General features: G+C 45.8%; 1 protein-coding gene across 6 annotated transcripts in view; it reads right to left on the bottom strand.

The window, feature by feature from the left end:
* Positions 1 to 19,866, bottom strand: part of kcnq2a (potassium voltage-gated channel, KQT-like subfamily, member 2a) — a 120,066-nt gene that overhangs the window by 54,564 nt on the left and 45,636 nt on the right. For all 6 annotated transcript variants that reach the window (XR_009804571.1, XM_061888994.1, XM_061888995.1 and 3 more), the window contains exons 2-6: positions 11,721 to 11,811; positions 11,535 to 11,661; positions 11,298 to 11,473; positions 2,258 to 2,383; positions 2,067 to 2,177 (exon numbers count right to left, since the gene is read on the bottom strand). Coding sequence is in view for 5 of the 6 variants with exons in the window: in XM_061888994.1 (XP_061744978.1) it covers positions 2,067 to 2,177; positions 2,258 to 2,383; positions 11,298 to 11,473; positions 11,535 to 11,661; positions 11,721 to 11,811 (631 nt within the window). In the remaining variant the exon portion in view is untranslated. The remainder of the gene's footprint in view (positions 1 to 2,066; positions 2,178 to 2,257; positions 2,384 to 11,297; positions 11,474 to 11,534; positions 11,662 to 11,720; positions 11,812 to 19,866) is intronic.

Here is a 19,866-nt window from a genome sequence, read left to right as displayed (position 1 = left end):
ACAAAAACAGAATGCTGGACGACAGCAAAGACTTACAGTGTGCGGAGCAGACGGCGTCCACAAAGTACAACCGTACATGGCATAACAATCAACATTGTTCACACAGGGAAGGAGTGCATCCGCACAACTTAAATAGACTTGATTGTAAAAACAAAGCACGTGCGATAAATAGCATTCAAGGAAGACATGAAACTGCTACAGGAAAACACCAACAAAAGAAGAAAAGCCACCAAAATAGGAGCGCAAGTCACACAGGAAAACACCGAAAAAACTCAAAATAAGTTACGGCTTGACAGTACACCTACATGGAGACAAGAGCTATTGTGAGAACAATTTTTTTATGTTTTCTGCTGGTGGTGCGCCTCAGAATTTTTTCAATGAAAAAAATTTGTTTTGGCTCAAAAAAGGTTGAAAAACACTGACTTATTGTGTTAAGCAATGCCAGCTAAGATTTATCTGAGAGCCAGATGCCGTCATCAAAAGAGCCACATCTGGCTCTAGAGCCATAGGTTCCCTACCCCTGAGCTAGAGGGTCCATGAAGATGACTTCTGTTTTGTTTGATCGGCCGTTTTACTGCCATGTAACAGACACCGTTTGGAAACAATTAAGGTATGTAAATAAATATTTATAAAATATTTCTTCAGCCCACAGTTTTCATCCGATCAGAACTGTTCTAGTAACAAAAGGTTCGGCTCGACCGGAAACTGTGAGCTCACAAAAAAGCCAAAAATATCCCAGATTACCCAAAATTCCTGGTTTTCCTGAAATTTCCAGGAATTTCTCTTCATTGACAACGAATGGGCAATATACAAACTTCTGCTGAGCGCACAATTCTCACCCGATTTGAACCGTTCCAACATCCACACACTCCACTGACCTTGGGACATTCCAGCCAGCATGTTTCCCGGTTCCAAAATTCACTGATTACCTGGAATTACCAGGAATTTTACCCCCATTAAAAATGAATGGGCAATATAAAAACCTCTTCACATCCCACATTTCTCAATTGATTTGAATCGTTCCAATTTCAACACCTTTCACTCATCTTGGTCAATCAAATCATTTTCCAAGTTCCAAGAAATTCCAGGCACTCTTCGAATTCCCGATATTTCCAAAGTCCTATTTTCACCTCTTGTCCCAATGTTTTCACAGTCCACATTTTTCAACCAATTTCAACCATTCACCTACACAAAATTCCTCTTAATTTTCTCTTAGTTCCTATTTTCTTTTCCAGTTTTCCCCAAAATTCCATGAATTCCAAAATACCAATTCACAATTAAAACTGTTACTATGTCAACATTTTTCAACCGATTAGAAAAATTCCAACACCAACCCATTCATATCATCAAGGACAATTGTGCTGAAATCAATATTTTCAAAGACTCACGGTTTTCCCGAAATTTCCATTCAAATGAATGGACATATTCAAAGTTCTACAATTCCCAACATTTTCTCAATTTAGCGCCACTTTTTACCCGATTTGGACCCTCCACACACACTACTCTTTCGAAATATTGAAGGCAAACCATGTTTTCCTTTTCCCCAAATTCCTGGTTTTCCTGAAATTTAGAGGAATTTCTGTCCATTAACAATGAATGGGCAATATACAAACGTCTGCATATCTCACATTTCTCACCCGGTTTGAATCGCTCCACCACCCACAGAATCCACTCACCCGGGACATTCAAACCAGCATTTTTCCCGGTTCCAAAAATTCCCTGATTACCTGGAACTACCAGGGATTTCCCCCCCATTAAAAATTATTGGGCAATATACAAACTATCCATATCCCACATTTCTCAGTTGATTCGAACTGTTCCCACTCACCTTGAACATTCAAGCATTTCAGTTCCACTCCCGCATATCGGCGTCTTGCGCACATAGGGCATTCACACGCAATTCTAGTGTTATTTTTGCAGCACTGACTTGTCTTGGTCAAAATATTGTATGAAACAAAAAGCTGTGTTCACATATTTTTACTATTATTGACAAAATAAATGAAGAGATGCTGTCAGCCAAGCTTGCTTTATAAAATATAATGTATCTTATTAGTAAAATTACTCACAGCAGGAAGTGCAAAGAAGGCCACGCCGATCATACTGAAGGTGGCCGCTAATAAGCGTCCATTCCACGTCTTGGGGACCTTATCTCCATAGCCGATGGTGGTAAGTGTTATCTGAGGATGAGAATGTTGCATTAAGAGACAATATTTTGTTTTTTTCAATTTGTTTCCATGACTGGACGGTGTTGTCCTACCAGTCCCCACCAGAGGGCATCAGCGTAGGTCTCGAACTCTTTGTTGGACTCCTTCTCCACAGAGTAGACCAGGAATGAAGCCAGGATGAGACACAGGAAGCCGATGTACCACGCCGTGATGAGCTCCTACAGAGGAAGCATCCACGCTAACAGAACGTCTTCACAGGCGTTAAGTGCTGACGAGTGCCAGTGAGGAGTATGGTTCAATATGGACGTTAGAAGGTGAGTATTACACCGTTTTTACAAAGTAACCTCACCTTATAATAGCTTGTATAACCACTCCTACAACCCCTGGGCAGAGGATGTGGAATCAATTGTTTCAATTTGTAGGAAAAAAGAAAAACCAAAACCAAACTAAAGTCATTTCAAATGTCTACTTTTTGACCTGAAAAAACACTTACCGGATTTTCCGGACTATAGAGCGGCTATGTAAACTGCACCTACTAAATTTAAAAATATATTTATTCCCCATATATTTGCCGCACTAGACTATAATCAACTGATATAAACCTTGCAAAATTAGATATTCACACAAATATTTATTTACATACCTTATTTGTTTCCAAACGTGCCTGTAACGCGGCAGTAAAAGGGACGTTCAAACAAAACAGAAGTCGTCGTCATGGAACCACTAGCTGCGCAAGCTAGCTCTCCAATCAGCTAAAACGTACGGCCCGGGGGCCAGATCAGACCAACGAACAGGTTTTATCCGGCACGCGGCATGAGTTTGCTAAGTATAAAAACTAACCAGAATTTTTTTAATGAAAGAAACAGTTGTTCTAAAAGAGTCCACTGGATGTCCCAAGAGCAATTCTTTGTATCTTTGATGCTACATATTTACAAAGTAAACCACATGATGTTTAGTACATCAGTTGAGGAAAATGATCAAACTACATAAAAAACATACTGTAAATTGATTTTGATGTAATTGTATCTTGATAAATTGAAAATGAACACCAATTAGTTGACTGATGAATATTATCACACAATTGATTCAGAAAATGTAAATAATGACAAATAAAGATAGAACACTATCAACCGTAACATGTAAGTGTAAAAAAAACAAAAAAACATCATGATTTGTACATTTTCAGTATGTGCTTGTTGTATTTTTAAACAAAGAAAACAATCTGAAGTTGTCTTTATTTTTAAGTTATCGTGTCGTGATTTTACCAGTTCGGCCCACTTGGAATAGATTTTTCACATGCGGCCCCCGATCTAAAATTAGTTTGACACCCCTGATCTAAACAGATTCAATAACTCCACAGTGACGTTTTGGGTTTCGGTGAATTTACAAAATGTAAACAATCCAAAATAATCCTGTTGTAAGTTAATCATGTAAATGTGTTAGCATGTTAGCTAATGCTAACAACGCTAGCTTGATTACATTACGATTGCACATACAAATATGCATGAAAACACTCCTACAGACATCACACATGGGACAGTTTAGTAAGTAAGCATTGTTTTAGTTACAGTATACTGTAAAACTTACAAACGTTGTTTGGAGTGATGAATGAATAATCACTAAAAACACTATGGACAGCTAGAAGACGGAACCACACTTCTACTTCCGGTTCAAGGCTTTAAACAGCGGAAAAAACTATAGGCATTCACCCAGAAAATTCATCCAAAAGTGTCTTTGATAATACATATATGAAGAATCCATATGAGAAGAAACACCATGGTTGTCACGGCCAAGGCGCATTCCAATGCGCACTCATCTGTGCGCTCTGCTGATTGCGCCTCCAAGAGCGCACCTGCACGCGCCACGTCTCTCTAGCCCGGAATCTTTCGTCTGTCGCTCAACACTACCGGTAACACTCAACAGTTAATCACCACACATAGTCACACAGCACAAACTTTTGGATTAGTTCACACATTCAAATTCCCCTGTTTAGTAATATTATTATTCATAATTCATATATATTGTTTATATATAAATAAATATGAGTTCAACTATGCCCCTCCCGAATGTGCCATCTCCTCCCTCTGTACAAACAACAGTACATTCTGGCCAAAAGATTAGGGCCCAGACGGCAGAGTTCCCTTAGTCCCGTGCCTTTTTCGAAACCCCTAAGGTTTCCCTGTGACCATGTATAGACGCTATGAGTCGCCTCCAGTGATTCAAACTTAGACGGTTCCCTGTACACGCACCCAGACTGGTCCCCATGTCAGCAGCGCCTGCTTCAGCACCATGGCCAGTGTCCGCTTCGGCTCCACGGCTAGCCCGTGCTTCAGCACCATGGCCAGCGCCCGCTCCTGCACCTTGGTCAGCTCCTCAGCCTGCTGCTTTGTTTCTGACCCCGACGACATCGTCCTCCTCATCTCTCTGACAACATCAGCCTCCTCGTCTCTGGTGGACCTTTCCAGAGCGCTGCCATCCTCCTCGTCTTCAGTATAGTCGCCCCCGCAACTTCCAGCTGGCCGGCCGCAGAGGCGGCAATTAGGCGCCCGCAAGCGGCGCCCTCTGTGGCCAGTGCATGGACGCTTTCCAGGACAGAGACATGAGACTTGTAGGCTGCTGTGGTTATGGCGCCACTCGCGTCTGCCTTCCCTACGGCCAAGAAGGTGGCCGTTCCTTGGTCGCCCACCTCACCGGCTGCAGCGGCGTTCTATTTGCCACCTCCACTAGACTCGACACCGGTGAATTCAGTGACACTTTGGCCGGCGACCCACCACCAGTTCACCCCTCCACCCTCTCTTGACTTTTGAGGCGGTCGGGTGGCATCCTGAGCAGCTGGCCGAACCACCTCATCTGGCTCCTCTCAATGTGGAGGAGCAGCGGATTTAATCTGAGCTCCTCACCCGGCGGAGGAAACTCATTTTGGCCGCTTGTACCCGTGATCTTGTCCTTTCGGCCATAACCCAAAGCTCATGACCATAGGTCAGGATGGGAATGTAAATCGACCGGTAAATTGACAGCTTTGCCTTCCGACTCAGTTCCTTCTTCACCACAACGGATCGATACAGCGTCCGCGTTACTGAAGACGCCGCAATGATCCGCCTGTCGATCTCACAATCCACTCTTCCCCCACTCGTAAGCAAGACTCCTAGGTACTTGAACTCCTCCACTTGGGGCAAGATCTCCTCCCCAACCCGGAGATGGCACTCCACCCTTTCCCGGGCGAGAACAACGGACTCAGACTTGGAAGTGCTGATTCTCATCCCAGTCACTTCACACTCAGCTACGAACCGATCCAGTAAAAGCTGAAGATCCCGGCCAGATGAAGCCATCAGGACCACATCATCTGCAAAAAGCAGAGACCTAATTCTGCAGCCACCAAAGCGGATCCCCTCAACGCCCTGACTGCGCCTAAAAATTCCATCCATAAAAGTTATAAACAGAATCGGTGACAAAGGGCAGCCCTCACTGGAAACGGGTCCGACTTTACACAAACATGAAACACTACTTTTAGCGTCCGCTTTGGTTTAATGAAAACGGTTGAATACAAAACATTATGGCCATTAGCCAACAAAAATCCATAAATTGGCCGCGCCGTTTGATAAACTGCAGGGTATAATGCGTAGGGAAAAAAGTAGCGGCTTATAGTCCGGAATTTACGATGAATAATTCAAGAAAATACATTGTAAGTTTCATTTTTCGATCAAGTAGCATGAAAACAATGATGGAATCGATCAATTCTGAGGGGGAAAAACGGAATAATGAAAAACAAACACATAGTCCGGGGGTCAGCAACCTGCATCTCTTTAGCACCTGGAGCTTTTTCAAAAAAAGATGAGGGAAAAACATAATTGTTGTTTTAATAATGTTTCTGTAGGAGGACGAACATGACACAAACGTTCCTAATTGTTAGAAAGCCCACTGTTTGATATGGTTGTGTTCATGCTTCACTGATGACAGCATTTGGCCAGCGCTGTTTAGTCCTACTAATTTTGGCGGTCCTTGACTCACGGTGTTAGGTTTACATGTACAAATTTTCTCCGACACTGCCACAGAAAGACGCGTTTTATGCCACTCCATCTTTGTCTCGTTTTGTCCACCAAACCTTTTATACTGTGCGTGAATGCACAAAGGCGAGATTTTTTTTTTTATGTTATTGACTTGCGTGGCGTGTTAATAATCCATGCTGACATGCTATTTAGGCTACCTGTGTGTGCATATTGCATCGTTACGCCTTGTTTGTAGGTACATTTGAGTTCATTTAATTTCCTTATGTCCTCTGTGTATTTAAACTATTTTTGCATGTCTGATGACACATTATCTGTATGTGATATTGGCTGCATTTCTGAATGTGTGCCATGTTGCTCCAGACCACAGAAAACGTTACCATGTTGTTCCAGACCACAGCACATGTTACCCAGCTTGCAAAGATTGTAATAAATCTATTAGGAGAAGACAGCCTGTTTTTTTGATTTAACTTGGACACACACATCTATACCTTTGGCAGTTTTAAGCCAATAATTTCCAAGAGTTATCTCCCCCTCTGAGACACTTACTAAATGTGTTGCCTCCATTATAACACTTACATAAGGATTTTAACTTTTTGCGGCTCCAGACAGATTTGTTTTTTGTATTTTTGGTCCAATATGGATCTTTCAACATGTTGATTTGCCAACCCCTGACATAGTCCAACACACCAATTGTACTTAGTTGCAGCACCTCTGGCTTTTATACCAGAAGCTTGCAGTGTGTGAGGCATGGACTTAACAAGTACTCCTCTTGCCACAATTTTCTCTGACTTAAGCTTGGAGTGGTTTCATCCACCATTTTCTTCTGTTTCCACCACACATTAGATGTTCTTCTTTTGACTGTTTTTCATTATCTTGTAGAAAAATGATGTCATCATCCCAAACATGATGGAAATTTAAACCTGTGTATTTATTGAAGATGTAATGACAGCCATAATTAGCTGACAGATAAATGACAATGCATGTTTTCTTTAGGCGGTCGTCTTCAGAAATCTGATTGGAACCAAAACCAAATCGAAGTTTCAGCATCATGCAGTCACCCATAGTCCACCATTGCTTTTCCTTTTTTTATGTTGACTTGTCAACGGCTTTTCTGTATTTCCTTTAGGGCTCACAGACTCCGGTTTTGTTCTTCTTTTGTTTTGCTGTGATTCAAGTTTTCTGATGTTGTCTTTGGTCTACCTTGTACAACCTTCCCATGGTGTTTGCTGAACAATTTCACGTTCTTGAAGATGTTCCTCTCCTTTGTTTCAATGGACATCTCTGGCGTTGGAGCCTTGGTTCATGCCAATCCACCTGCTGCAACAGCTCTACAAGGTGTGGACACTCCTTCTTAGCAGCGGACTAATAAACAGATTTCATTTGATTTAAGTCTTGGTTTTGGAAATGAACATCTACAGACGGACTCCATCATCTTCTCCTCAGAACTGAATTGATTCCATGTGTTTTTCACCCAAACTTTAACAACTAAAATCCTTCAAGTCTGGTGATTCCATGGTGTTGTGAAGGCTTGTAAAATGTTATAAAATTGAGTAGAATAAACACATTTTATGACAGGGTTACAGCAGTGTTTGACTTTAAAGTAGTCAGTGTACAGCTTGTAACAAATACAAGTGAACACATGTCTGGTCTACTGAAGGTAGTGTCTTTGCGTGGCTGGGGCTGCATGTGAGTGCTGCCAGCACTGGGATAGCTACGGTATATTGAGGGAATACATTAATTGTAACATGTACTGTGACATTGTCAAACGTATGATCCACACGGCATCCTGTTGTGGGACTGCGGGAGTGCTGCCGACCCTTGGGAGCTGTGGTTCATTGAGGAATTCCACCAAGAACTGTGACATTGTGAAACGCAGCATGAGCCCTCCCTTTGGAAACTGGGTTACACTGCATCATGTTCTGGTACAGCTGCGGTTCATCGAGAAGAAATCAATTCCAGCATGTACTGTGACATCCTGAAGCAGAGCTTTATTTCCTTTATTGAAAAACTTGACCGCACGAGTACCTGGCCTTGGGAGAGCTGCGGTTCATTGAGAAGAAACAAATTCCAATCATGTACTCTGACATCTCGACACACGGCATCATTTCCTTCATTGGGAAACTGGGCTGTACGAATGCTGCTCACACTCTTGCAGTTGGGGTTCAATGAGAAGAAACTAATTCCAACTTCTATTGTGACATTGTGGAGCAGAACACCATTTCCTTTTAGGGGAAACTGGCGAACTAGCGCTGCCGAAAAGAGAGGAACTGCGGTTCATTGAGAAGAAGCATCAAATCCAACATGTAGTGTGACATTGTGAAGCAGAGCATAATTTCCTTCCATGGGAAACTGGGCAGCACAAGTGCTACCAGCACTGCGCGAGCTGTGGTTCATTAGTAATAAGAAACAAATTCACACATGCATTGTGACAATATGAAGCCAACTGAGAAACTGGGTCCCAGGGCATCACGGTCTGAGGCTGCACAAGTTCCACCATCAAGGTGATGCTGCGGTTCATTGAGAAGAAAAACAATTCACACATGCACTGTGACATTGTGAAGCAGAGCATCAATCACTTTCTTGGGAAAATGGGTCGCACGGGTGCGGCCAGTCCCACAGGAGCTGCGGTTCATTGAGAAGAAAAACAATTCACACATGCACTGTGACAGTGTGAAGCAGAGCATTTCTTTCCTTGAGAAACTGGGTCCCAGGGCATCATAGTCTGAGGCTGCACGAATGCTGCCATCAATGCTGTGGTTCGATGAGAAAAAAATGTACGGTGACATTGCGAAGCAGAACATCATTCTCTTTCTTGGGAAACCTGGCTGCACGAGTGCTGAACGGCACCAGAGGAGCTGTGGTTCATTGAGAAGAAATACATTCCAGCATGTACTGTGACATTGTGAAGCAGAGCATCGTTTCTCTTTCTTGGGAAGCCTGGCTGCATGAGTGCTGCCGGAAACACAGGAGCTGTGGTTCGTTGAGAAGAAATACATCCAGCATGTACTGTGACAGTGTAAAGCAGCGCATCGTTTGTTTTCCTTGGGAAACTGGGCCGCGCGACTGTGACATTGTACTGTGACATTGTGAAGCAGAGCATCATTGTCTTCCTTTGGAAACCGGGTCGCACAAGTGCGGCCGTAACCGGAGGAACTGGGGTTCATTGAGAAGAAACACATTACGACATGTACTGTGACAGTGTAAAGCAATGAATCGTTTGTTTTCCTTGTGAAACTCGGCCGCACGAGTGCTGTCGGCACCGGTGGACCAGCGGTCCATTGAGAAGAAACTAATTCCAGCATGTACTGTGACAAGTGTGAAGCAGAGCATCATTCTCCTCCTTGGTAAACCTGGGCAACCAAATGCGGCCGGCACCGGAGGAGCTGCGGTTCATTGAGAAGAAACAAATTCCGACATGTACTGTGACAGTTTGAAGCAAAGCATCGTTTCTTTTCCTTGTGAAACTCGGTCGCACGAGTGCTGCCGGCACCAGTGGAGCTGCGGTTCATTGAGAAGAAACAAATTCCAGCATGTACTGTGACATTGTGAAGCAGAGGATCGTTTCTTTTCCTTGGGAAACCAGGGCGCACAAGTGCTGCCGACATCGGAGGAGCTGCGGTTCATTGAGAAGAAACAAATTCCAGTATGTACTGTGACATTGTGAAGCAGAGCATCATTCTCTTCCTTGGGAAACTGGGGCGCACGAGTGCTGTCGGCACCCTTGGAGCTGCGGTTCATTGAGAAGAAACAAATTCCAGCATGTACTGTGACATTGTGAAGCAGAGGATCGTTTCTTTTCCTTGGGAAACCAGGGCGCACGAGTGCTGCCAACATCGGAGGAGCTGCGGTTCATTGAGAAGAAACACATTCCAGCATGTACTGTGACTTTGTGAAGCAGAGCATCATTCTCTTTCTTGGGAAACAGGGGCGCACGAGTGCTGTCAACACCCTTGGAGCTGCGGTTCATTGAGAAAAAAAAATTCCAGTATGTACTGTGACATTGTGAAGCAGAGCATTGTTTCTTTTCCATGTGAAACCAGGGCGCACGAGTGCTGCAGACACCGGAGGAGCTGCGGTTCATTGAGAAGAAAAAAATTCCGACATGTACTGTGACAGTGTTAAGCACAGCATCGTTTCTTTTCCTTGTGAAACTCGGTCGCACGAGTGCTGCCGGCACCAGAGGAGCTGCGGTTCATTGAGAAGAAACAAAATCCCCCACGTACTGTGATATTGTGAAGCAGAGGATTGTTTATTTTCCTTGGGAAACCAGGGCGCACAAGTGCTGCCAACATCGGAGGAGCTGCGGTTCATTGAGAAGAAACACATTCCAGCATGTACTGTGACTTTGTGAAGCAGAGCATCATTCTCTTTCTTGGGAAACCGGGGCGCACGAGTGCTGTCAACACCCTTGGAGCTGCGGTTCATTGAGAAAAAAAAATTCCAGCATGTACTGTGACATTGTGAAGCAGAGCATTGTTTCTTTTCCTTGTGAAACCAGGGCGCACAAGTGCTGCAGGCACCGGAGGAGCTGCGGTTCATTGAGAATAAAAAAATTCCGACATGTACTGTGACAGTGTGAAGCACAGCATCGTTTCTTTTCCTTGTGAAACTCGGTCGCACGAGTGCTGCCGGCACCAGTGGAGCTGCGGTTCATTGAGAAGAAACAAAATCCCCCACGTACTGTGATATTGTGAAGCAGAGGATTGTTTATTTTCCTTGGGAAACCAGGGCGCACAAGTGCTGCCAACATCGGAGGAGCTGCGGTTCATTGAGAAGAAACACATTCCAGCATGTACTGTGACTTTGTGAAGCAGAGCATCATTCTCTTTCTTGGGAAACCGGGGCGCACGAGTGCTGTCAACACCCTTGGAGCTGCGGTTCATTGAGAAAAAAAAATTCCAGCATGTACTGTGACATTGTGAAGCAGAGCATTGTTTCTTTTCCTTGTGAAACCAGGGCGCACGAGTGCTGCCAGCACCGGAGGAGCTGGGATTCATTGAGAAGAAACAAATTCCAGCATGTACTGTGACAGTGTGAAGCATGGCAGTTTTTGAGTGTTGCTGCCAGCTGTTTCAAGAACATTTTCTGTGTGTGATACACCTGTACACTGACTAATCTAAAGTACCTTGCTGTGGGCGTACACAACTGAGCCTAGCAGCTTCCAGGTGCCACCGCGGCGGTCCATACGCAGCATTCGCAGGATCTGCAGGAACCTCAGGCTCCTGATGGCCGAGGTGGCGAAAACGTTGCCCTGCGAGCCGGCCGCCAGCACCGACACCGAGGCCACCAGCACCATCATGTCTGAGGAGAGAGAAAGAGAGAGAGTTGGTGCGCTCGAGTGTTCCAAACACACAATAATCACCTATGACGCAGAAAGGCTTCCGGGCGAATTTCAGCCGCCCTCTCCATCCGCGGTATCGACAGCAGCACCCGGCCGCCCAAATCCTGGCTATGTACTCCACGCCGAACACCACGATGGTCACCAGTTCCTGTGGCAGGGAGCGGGGGTGAGGACGTGCAGTGGCAAGTGTTTGTGGGAAATACCCACCAGGATGTACAAGGCACTCTCCGAGCTATTCTTGAATTCTCGAATGGTGGCGAAGACGGAGAGAATGAGACAGGAGAAGACCAGGAGGAAGCTGAAGTGAAGAAGAAGCGAGGGAAGGAAGTCATACTTTCAATCATCAATCAATCATTTTGTTCTAAACTCATGTCAAGGGTGACATCTCCATTTGTAACAGTTATCATTATAGTTACTTGTTACTTTAAAAAAAAAAGTAATTGAATTACTAACGGGTTTACTCTTTAATTGAAAAGTAATTCATACCTCATTTTAAAGAAAACTTTTGTAACAGTGAACAATATACAGTTTTCTGAAAATTACTTTTAATAACAAAATTAAAACTACTTGTTACTTTACCAAAAAGTAATTGAGTTACAGACAGAATTACTCTTTAATAAATGAAATTCATTACAAGGGAAATTAATTTATATGTTAGTTAAAAAAAACCTTTTGTAACAGTGAACAAAATATAGTGCCTGAAAATTACTTTTAAAAACATATTAAAGTTACTTATTAGTTTACGAAAAAAGTAATTAAGTTACGAAATGAATTATGATGTATAAATGTAATTAATTGCTAGGGAAAGTAATTTATGTTAGTTAAAAAAAACATTGAACAATATACAATGTTCTGAAAAGTACTTTTAAAAACATTGTAGTTACTTGTTACTTTACCAAAAAATTATTTAGTTACTAAAATAATTACTCTTTAATAAATGTACTTCATTACTAGGGAAAGCAATGTATTCATTACTTTAAAAAAAAAATTGTAACAGTGAACAATATATAGATGTTCTGAAAAATACTTTTAAAAATATAATAATTATAGTTACCTAATACTTTACCAAAAAGTAATTGAGTTTCGAACATTATTACTCTTTAATAAATGTAACTCATTACTAGGGAAAGTAATTTATACGTTACTTAAAAAAAAAATATTTCGTAACAGTGAATATACAGTGTTCTGAAAAACATAATTATTATAGTTACTTGTTACTTTACCCAAAAAGTAATTGAATTACTAACGGAATTACTATTTAATAAATGTAATTCATAACTAGAGAAAGTAATTTATACGTTACTTAAAAAAAAACTTTTGTTAAAAGTGAACAATAAACAGTGTTCTGAAAAGTACTTTTAAAAACATACTATAGTTACTAGAGATGTCTGATAAAGTTTTTTTGCTGATATGCGATATTCCGATATTGTCCAACTCTTAATTACCGATTCCGATATCAACCGATACCAATATATACAGTCGTGGAATTAACACATTAGTACGCCTAATTTTGTTGTGATGCCTGGCCGGGTGCATCAAACAATGTAACAAGGTTTATTATTTAGTTACTAACGGAATTACTCTTTACTGCTTGGGAAAGTAATTTATTCGTTACTGGGTAACAGTAAACAATATACAGTGTTCTGAAAAGTACTTTTAAAAACATAATATAGTTACTTTAACAAAAAAGTAGTTAAGTAATTAACAGAATTACACATTAATAAATGTAATTCATTACTAGGAATAGTAAAGTATACATTGCTTAAAAAAAATAAACTTTTGTAACACTGAACAATACACAGTGTTCTGAAAATGTATTTTAAAAATATATTACAGTTACTTGTTACTTTACCAAAAAAGTATTTTATGTTGGGATGTCGCATGGCTGCAGTTGTGTGACCTCAAGTATGCAAAAATCCAGGAGAGCAGAAAGCCGGTAAGATGATTTTAATTTCATCAAAGTAAAAGATATAAACAGAAAGCAGTCTTGCATGGAGATGTTCCCAACATGGTTTTAACTTCGAGCACTGAGGAGTGCTCGAGTGAAACATAAATAGACCTATGTTGATTGACAGCAGCTGAGGACCGCTGCCAATCAACGGCGAGTGTGACAAAAACAGTGCTCAGCGGAGTAAACAGGAAGTATGACAAAATAAGAGCACTGAACAGGAAATAAAGTACAAAACACGAAAAACTATCAGAAAGTAAGTGACAGATCGTTACAGGACCTCCCCCTCAAGGAACAGATACCAGATGTTCCCTGGAAAAGAAAAATGGAAAAAAATGTCCACAAAGTAAGGGAGGATGGAAGGAGGATTTGGTGGAAGGTCGCCAAACCTCGTGTCCCCGCAGCCAGCGAGGGAAAGTCAGGTGGCGACGGCGCGTAGAGCGCCGCAGGAACTGGCGGGGCGGGCGGCCACGGAACAGCCACATCATTTGCCGAAAAAGAGACGAGTGCATCCCGCGAGGAGGACGCCCAGGGCACGGCCACATCCGCGGCTGACGTGGAGGCGGGCGCGCTGAAGCAGGCCCGGAGACAGCAGACAAAGCGGCGGGGGCTGCAGCCAAAACAGATACCTCTGCAGGAGGCGGCTGAGGAGCCGATGTTGGTGCCGGCGTGGAAGCGGCAGACGTCATCAACGGCGTGGAAGCGGCAGACGTCATCAACGGCGTGGAAGCGGAAGACGTCATCAACGGCGTGGAAGCGGCAGACGTCATCGGCGGCGTGAAAGCGGCAGACGTCATCGGCGGCGTGAAAGCGGCAGACGTCATCGGCAGCGTGAAAGCGGCAGACGTCATCGGCGGCGTGAAAGCGGCAGACGTCATCGGCGGCGTGAAAGCGGCAGACGTCATCGGCGGCGTGAAAGCGGCAGACGTCATCAACGGCGTGATTGTTGCAGATGTCATCGGCGGCGTGAAAGCGGCAGATGACGCCGGGCGAGGAGCAGCAAATGCTGGCCGAGGAATAGCGGATGCCGGCGGTGACGAAGCCCGGCGTGGTGCTGCTCTTGGCGGCGTTGGAACCGTGCGTAGTGCCGGCGTTGGAGCTCGGCGTGGAGCCGGCGTTGGGGCTCGGCGTGGAGCCGGCGTTGGGGCTCGGCGTGGAGCCGGCGTTGGGGCTCGGCGTGGAGCCGGCGTTGGGGCTCGGCGTGGAGCCGGCGTTGGGGCTCGGCGTGGAGCCGGCGTTGGAGCTGTGCGAAGGCCCGCTAGGGACGTAGATGTCTCCGTGGAAGGAGACGCTGGCGGGGATGACAGCGGTGTGTGCCTGGCTGCACCGCAGTGTATAGTGGGCCCCCCTCCACTAGGTGGCTGCCAGACACCGTTCACACATGCGGGAAAACGTGCCTGCTCGTCGGAGTCCCCCGGTGCGAAAACCAGGGACGGGCGGGAGGGGACCAGGAGGAGGGACGAAGACACGTCCCGTGCCGAGTCCCAGCAGGAGGACAAAAGCGACCTCACTGTGGGCTCCACTGGAGCTCTCGGCGAACCAAAAAAGAGAGCGGGAGCTGGCAAAAAGAGCAGCCGGGGAGCAGCCGCTGGAAGCTGCGTAGGAGCAGGGAGAAGCAGCTCAGCAGACGACGGGAAGGATGGCGGCGGCGGACGTGCCGGTCGGAGAGCCGCAGTCGGCGACGGAGCCGCAGGAGCCGCGAGACGTGAAGGAGGAGGCGGGCGCGCCGGTCGGTGAGCCGTAGCCGGCAGCGTTGCCGAGAGGAAGGATGGCGGCGGAGGACGCGCCGGTCGGAGAGCCGTAGCCGGTAGCGTTGCCGCGGGAGCCGCGAGGCATGCAGGAAGTGGCGGACGTGCTGGTCGGAGAGCCGTAGCCAGCCGTTGAGCCGAGAGGAAAGATGGCGGCGGGGGACGCGCCGGTCGGAGAGCCGAAGCCGGTGGCGTTGCCGCGGGGAGAGGGTCCGCGTCTGTAGGCTGGGACCGCACAAACCTGGCCTTCAAGTCCTCCAGGAATTGTGCGGTCCAGAACGTCGGCTGAGGATTGCCGACAGGGATTCTCGCGAGGTCACAATTTTCTGGCTCGAAGTTACTGTTGGGATGTCGCATGGCTGCAGTTGTGTGACCTCAAGTATGCAAAAATCCAGGAGAGCAGAAAGCCGGTAAGATGATTTTAATTTCATCAAAGTAAAAGATATAAACAGAAAGCAGTCTTGCATGGAGATGTTCCCAACATGGTTTTAACTTCGAGCACTGAGGAGTGCTCGAGTGAAACATAAATAGACCTATGTTGATTGACAGCAGCTGAGGACCGCTGCCAATCAACGGCGAGTGTGACAAAAACAGTGCTCAGCGGAGTAAACAGGAAGTATGACAAAATAAGAGCACTGAACAGGAAATAAAGTACAAAACACGAAAAACTATCAGAAAGTAAGTGACAGATCGTTACAATTTTAATTACTAAAGGAATTACTATTTAATGAATAGTAAATATCTGGCATTTGCATTTGGGAAACGTTTAATATAATAGCAAGTCTGAGATGTCTGTGCTTTTAAAAGGCGGGGCCTGTTGCCTAGTGACATCGTCGAGGGTTGTTTGTTAGCTTTAGCCAGTGTGTCAGGTCTAATATAAGCTCTTTGGATCTTTTCACCGGATTGTGTTACCTCTGCCAAATAAAAAGGATTGAAAGTTCTTCCCTTGGCGGTCATATCTCCTTGTCAACAAACGCGGTATTGTTTGAATAGCAAGTGTGACACTTCAGTCATTGATCTGTTGTCCGTTATTCTCATTGTGTATGTGTGCATATGTTGTTATCTGCTGTGTCAGTGTGATGGTGCCTCTTCCTGTTTGATATCAAGTTCACTCTAGTGCGATACTGCTTGTTGCTTCCACCAGTAAAAATATATTTCCTGCAATGAAATTGTTGCACTTACGACGCTGGCTTGTTGGCAAGACAAAACCACATCAAAAGTAGCGTGCCACGATACATCAAGCTATCAACGGTATCGTAATGGACCTAAAAGTAATTAGATTACTGGTTACTAGTGAAAGTTATTAGAATTACTGGTTACTAGTAAAAGATTATTATATATATTACCGTAAATTACGAACTATAAGATGCTACTTATTTCCTACACTTTGAACTCTGCGGCTTATGGATTTTTCTTCGCTGATGGCCATAATGCAAATAGTTTTCTAAACACATGCAAGGACACTCAAATGATGTGTTATTGTTTGTGCTAAGGCGCTATCTTTTATACGAGTTCGCTGCTGGGTGAATGCCTACAGTGTTTCCTGCTGTTTAAAGCAGCAAACCGGAAGTAGAAGTGTCATTCCGCCTTCTAATCGTCCATAGCGTCTCCGCTCGGGTGGATTCTTCCTTCATAACTCTTAGCAACATTTGTAAGTTTTACAATACAACCAAAACAATTCTTACTTACTAGGCCACATTTGTACGTGCAATCGTAATGTAATCAAGCTAGCGTTTTAGCATTAGCTAATATACTAACAACGGTATTCTTTTTGTGTTGTTTCATTTTCACAAATTCCTCAGTAAATTCACAAAAACGTCACAGTGGAGTTATTGAGTCTGTTTAGCTGATTGGAGAGCTGGCTTGCGCAGCTAGTGCGTCCATGACCATGACTTCTGTTTTTTTTTTATCAGCTGTTTCACTGCAGTGTTACAGACACCGTTTGGAAAAAAATAAGGTATGTAAATTAATATTTAAAAAATATTCCTGTGTAAATAAAAATTTTAAATAAACAACATATACAAACCCTGTTTCCATATGAATTTCCAAATTGTGTTAGATGTAAATATAAATGGAATACAATTATTTGCAAATCCTTTTCAACCCATATTCAATTGCGTGTCCCAATGATCCTAGGAGCTATGTTGTCCGGGGGCATAAAGCCCCCTGGCAGGGTCTCCCAAGGCAAACAGGTTCTAGGTGAGGGATCAGACAAAGAGCAGCTCGAAGACCTTTATGAAGATGAAAAACCATGGACCCAGATTTCCCTCGCCCGGACGCGGGTCACCGGGGCCCCCCTCTGGAGCCAGGCCCGGAGGTGGGGCACGATGGCGAGCGCCTGGTGGCCGGGCCTGCTCCCATGGGGCCCGGCCGGGCACAGCCCGAAGAGGCAACGTGGGTCACCCCTCCAATGGGCTCACCACCCATAGCAGGGGCCATAGAGGTCGGGTGCATTGTGAGCTGGGCGACAGCCGAAGGCAGGGCACTTGGCGGTCCGATCCTCGGCTACAGAAGCTAGCTCTTGGGACGTGGAACGTCACGTCACTGGGGGGGAAAGAGCCTGAGCTAGTGCGCGAAGTCGAGAAATTCCGGCTGGATATAGTCGGACTCACTTCGACGCACAGCAAGGGCTCTGGAACCACTTCTCTCGAGAGGGATTGGACCCTCTTCCACTCTGGCGTTGCCGGCAGTGAGAGGCGACGGGCTGGGGTGGCAATTCTTGTTTCCCCCCGGCTCAAAGCCTGTACGTTGGAGTTCAACCCGGTGGACGAAAGGGTAGCCTCCCTCCGCCTTCGGGTGGGGGGACGGGTCTTGACTGTTGTTTGTGCTTATGCACCAAACGGCAGTTCAGAGTACCCACCCTTTTTGGGAACACTCGAGGGAGTACTGGAAAGTGCTCCCCCGGGTGATTCCCTTGTCCTACTGGGAGACTTCAACGCTCACGTTGGCAACGACAGTGAAACCTGGAGAGGCGTGATTGGGAAGAATGGCCGCCCGGATCTGAACCCGAGTGGTGTTTTGTTATTGGACTTTTGTGCTCGTCACAGTTTGTCGATAACAAACACCATGTTCAAACATAAGGGTGTCCATATGTGCACTTGGCACCAGGACACCCTAGGCCGCAGTTCCATGATCGACTTTGTAGTTGTGTCATCGGATTTGCGGCCTCATGTTTTGGACACTCGGGTGAAGAGAGGGGCGGAGCTTTCTACCGATCACCACCTGGTGGTGAGTTGGCTGCGATGGTGGGGGAGGATGCCGGACAGACCTGGGAGGCCCAAACGCATTGTGAGGGTCTGCTGGGAACGTCTGGCAGAGTCTCCTGTCAGACAAAGTTTCAATTCCCACCTCCGGAAGAACTTTGAACATGTCACGAGGGAGGTGCTGGACATTGAGTCCGAGTGGACCATGTTCCGCACCTCTATTGTCGAGGCGGCAGATCGGAGCTGTGACCGCAAGGTAGTTGGTGCCTGTCGGGGCGGCAATCCTAAAACCCCTTGGTGGACACCAGCGGTGAGGGATGCCGTCAAGCTGAAGAAGGAGTCCTATCGGGTCCTTTTGGCTCATAGGACTCCGGAGGCAGTGGACAGGTACCGACAGGCCAAGCGGTGTGCAGCTTCAGCGGTCGCGAAGGCAAAAACTCGGACATGGGAAGAGTTCGGGGAAGCCATGGAAAACGACTTCCGGACGGCTTCGAAGCGATTCTGGACCACCGTCCGCCGCCTCAGGAAGGGGAAGCAGTGCACTATCAACACCGTGTATGGTGCGGATGGTGTTCTGCTGACCTCGACTGCGGATGTTGTGGATAGGTGGAAGGAATACTTCGAAGACCTCCTCAATCCCACCAACACGTCTTCCTATGAGGAAGCAGTGCCTGGGGAATCAGTGGTGGACTCTCCTATTTCTGGGTCTGAGGTCGCTGAGGTAGTTAAAAAGCTCCTCGGTGGCAAGGCCCCAGGGGTGGATGAGATCCGCCCGGAGTTCCTTAAGGCTCTGGATGCTGTGGGGCTGTCTTGGTTGACAAGACTTTGCAGCATCGCGTGGACATCGGGGGCGGTACCTCTGGATTGGCAGACCGGGGTGGTGGTTCCTCTCTTTAAGAAGGGGGACCGGAGGGTGTGTTCCAACTATCGTGGGATCACACTCCTCAGCCTTCCCGGTAAGGTTTATTCAGGTGTACTGGAGAGGAGGCTACGTCGGATAGTCGAACCTCGGATTCAGGAGGAACAGTGTGGTTTTCGTCCTGGTCGTGGAACTGTGGACCAGCTCTATACTCTCGGCAGGGTTCTTGAGGGTGCATGGGAGTTTGCCCAACCAGTCTATATGTGCTTTGTGGACTTGGAGAAGGCATTCGACCGTGTCCCTCGGGAAGTCCTGTGGGGAGTGCTCAGAGAGTATGGGGTATCGGACTGTCTTATTGTGGCGGTCCGTTCCCTGTACGATCAGTGCCAGAGCTTGGTCCGCATTGCCGGCAGTAAGTCGAACACATTTCCAGTGAGGGTTGGACTCCGCCAAGGCTGTCCTTTGTCACCGATTCTGTTCATAACTTTTATGGACAGAATTTCTAGGCGCAGTCAAGGCGTTGAGGGGTTCCGATTTGGTAACCGCAGGATTAGGTCTCTGCTTTTTGCAGATGATGTGGTCCTGATGGCTTCAT

Source organism: Nerophis ophidion, linkage group LG27 (genome assembly GCF_033978795.1).
Source record: "Nerophis ophidion isolate RoL-2023_Sa linkage group LG27, RoL_Noph_v1.0, whole genome shotgun sequence".
In the NCBI taxonomy this organism is placed as follows: Eukaryota; Metazoa; Chordata; class Actinopteri; order Syngnathiformes; family Syngnathidae; genus Nerophis; species Nerophis ophidion.
Note: the sequence above shows the minus strand (reverse complement) of the source record. Positions and strands in the feature narration are given on the sequence as shown.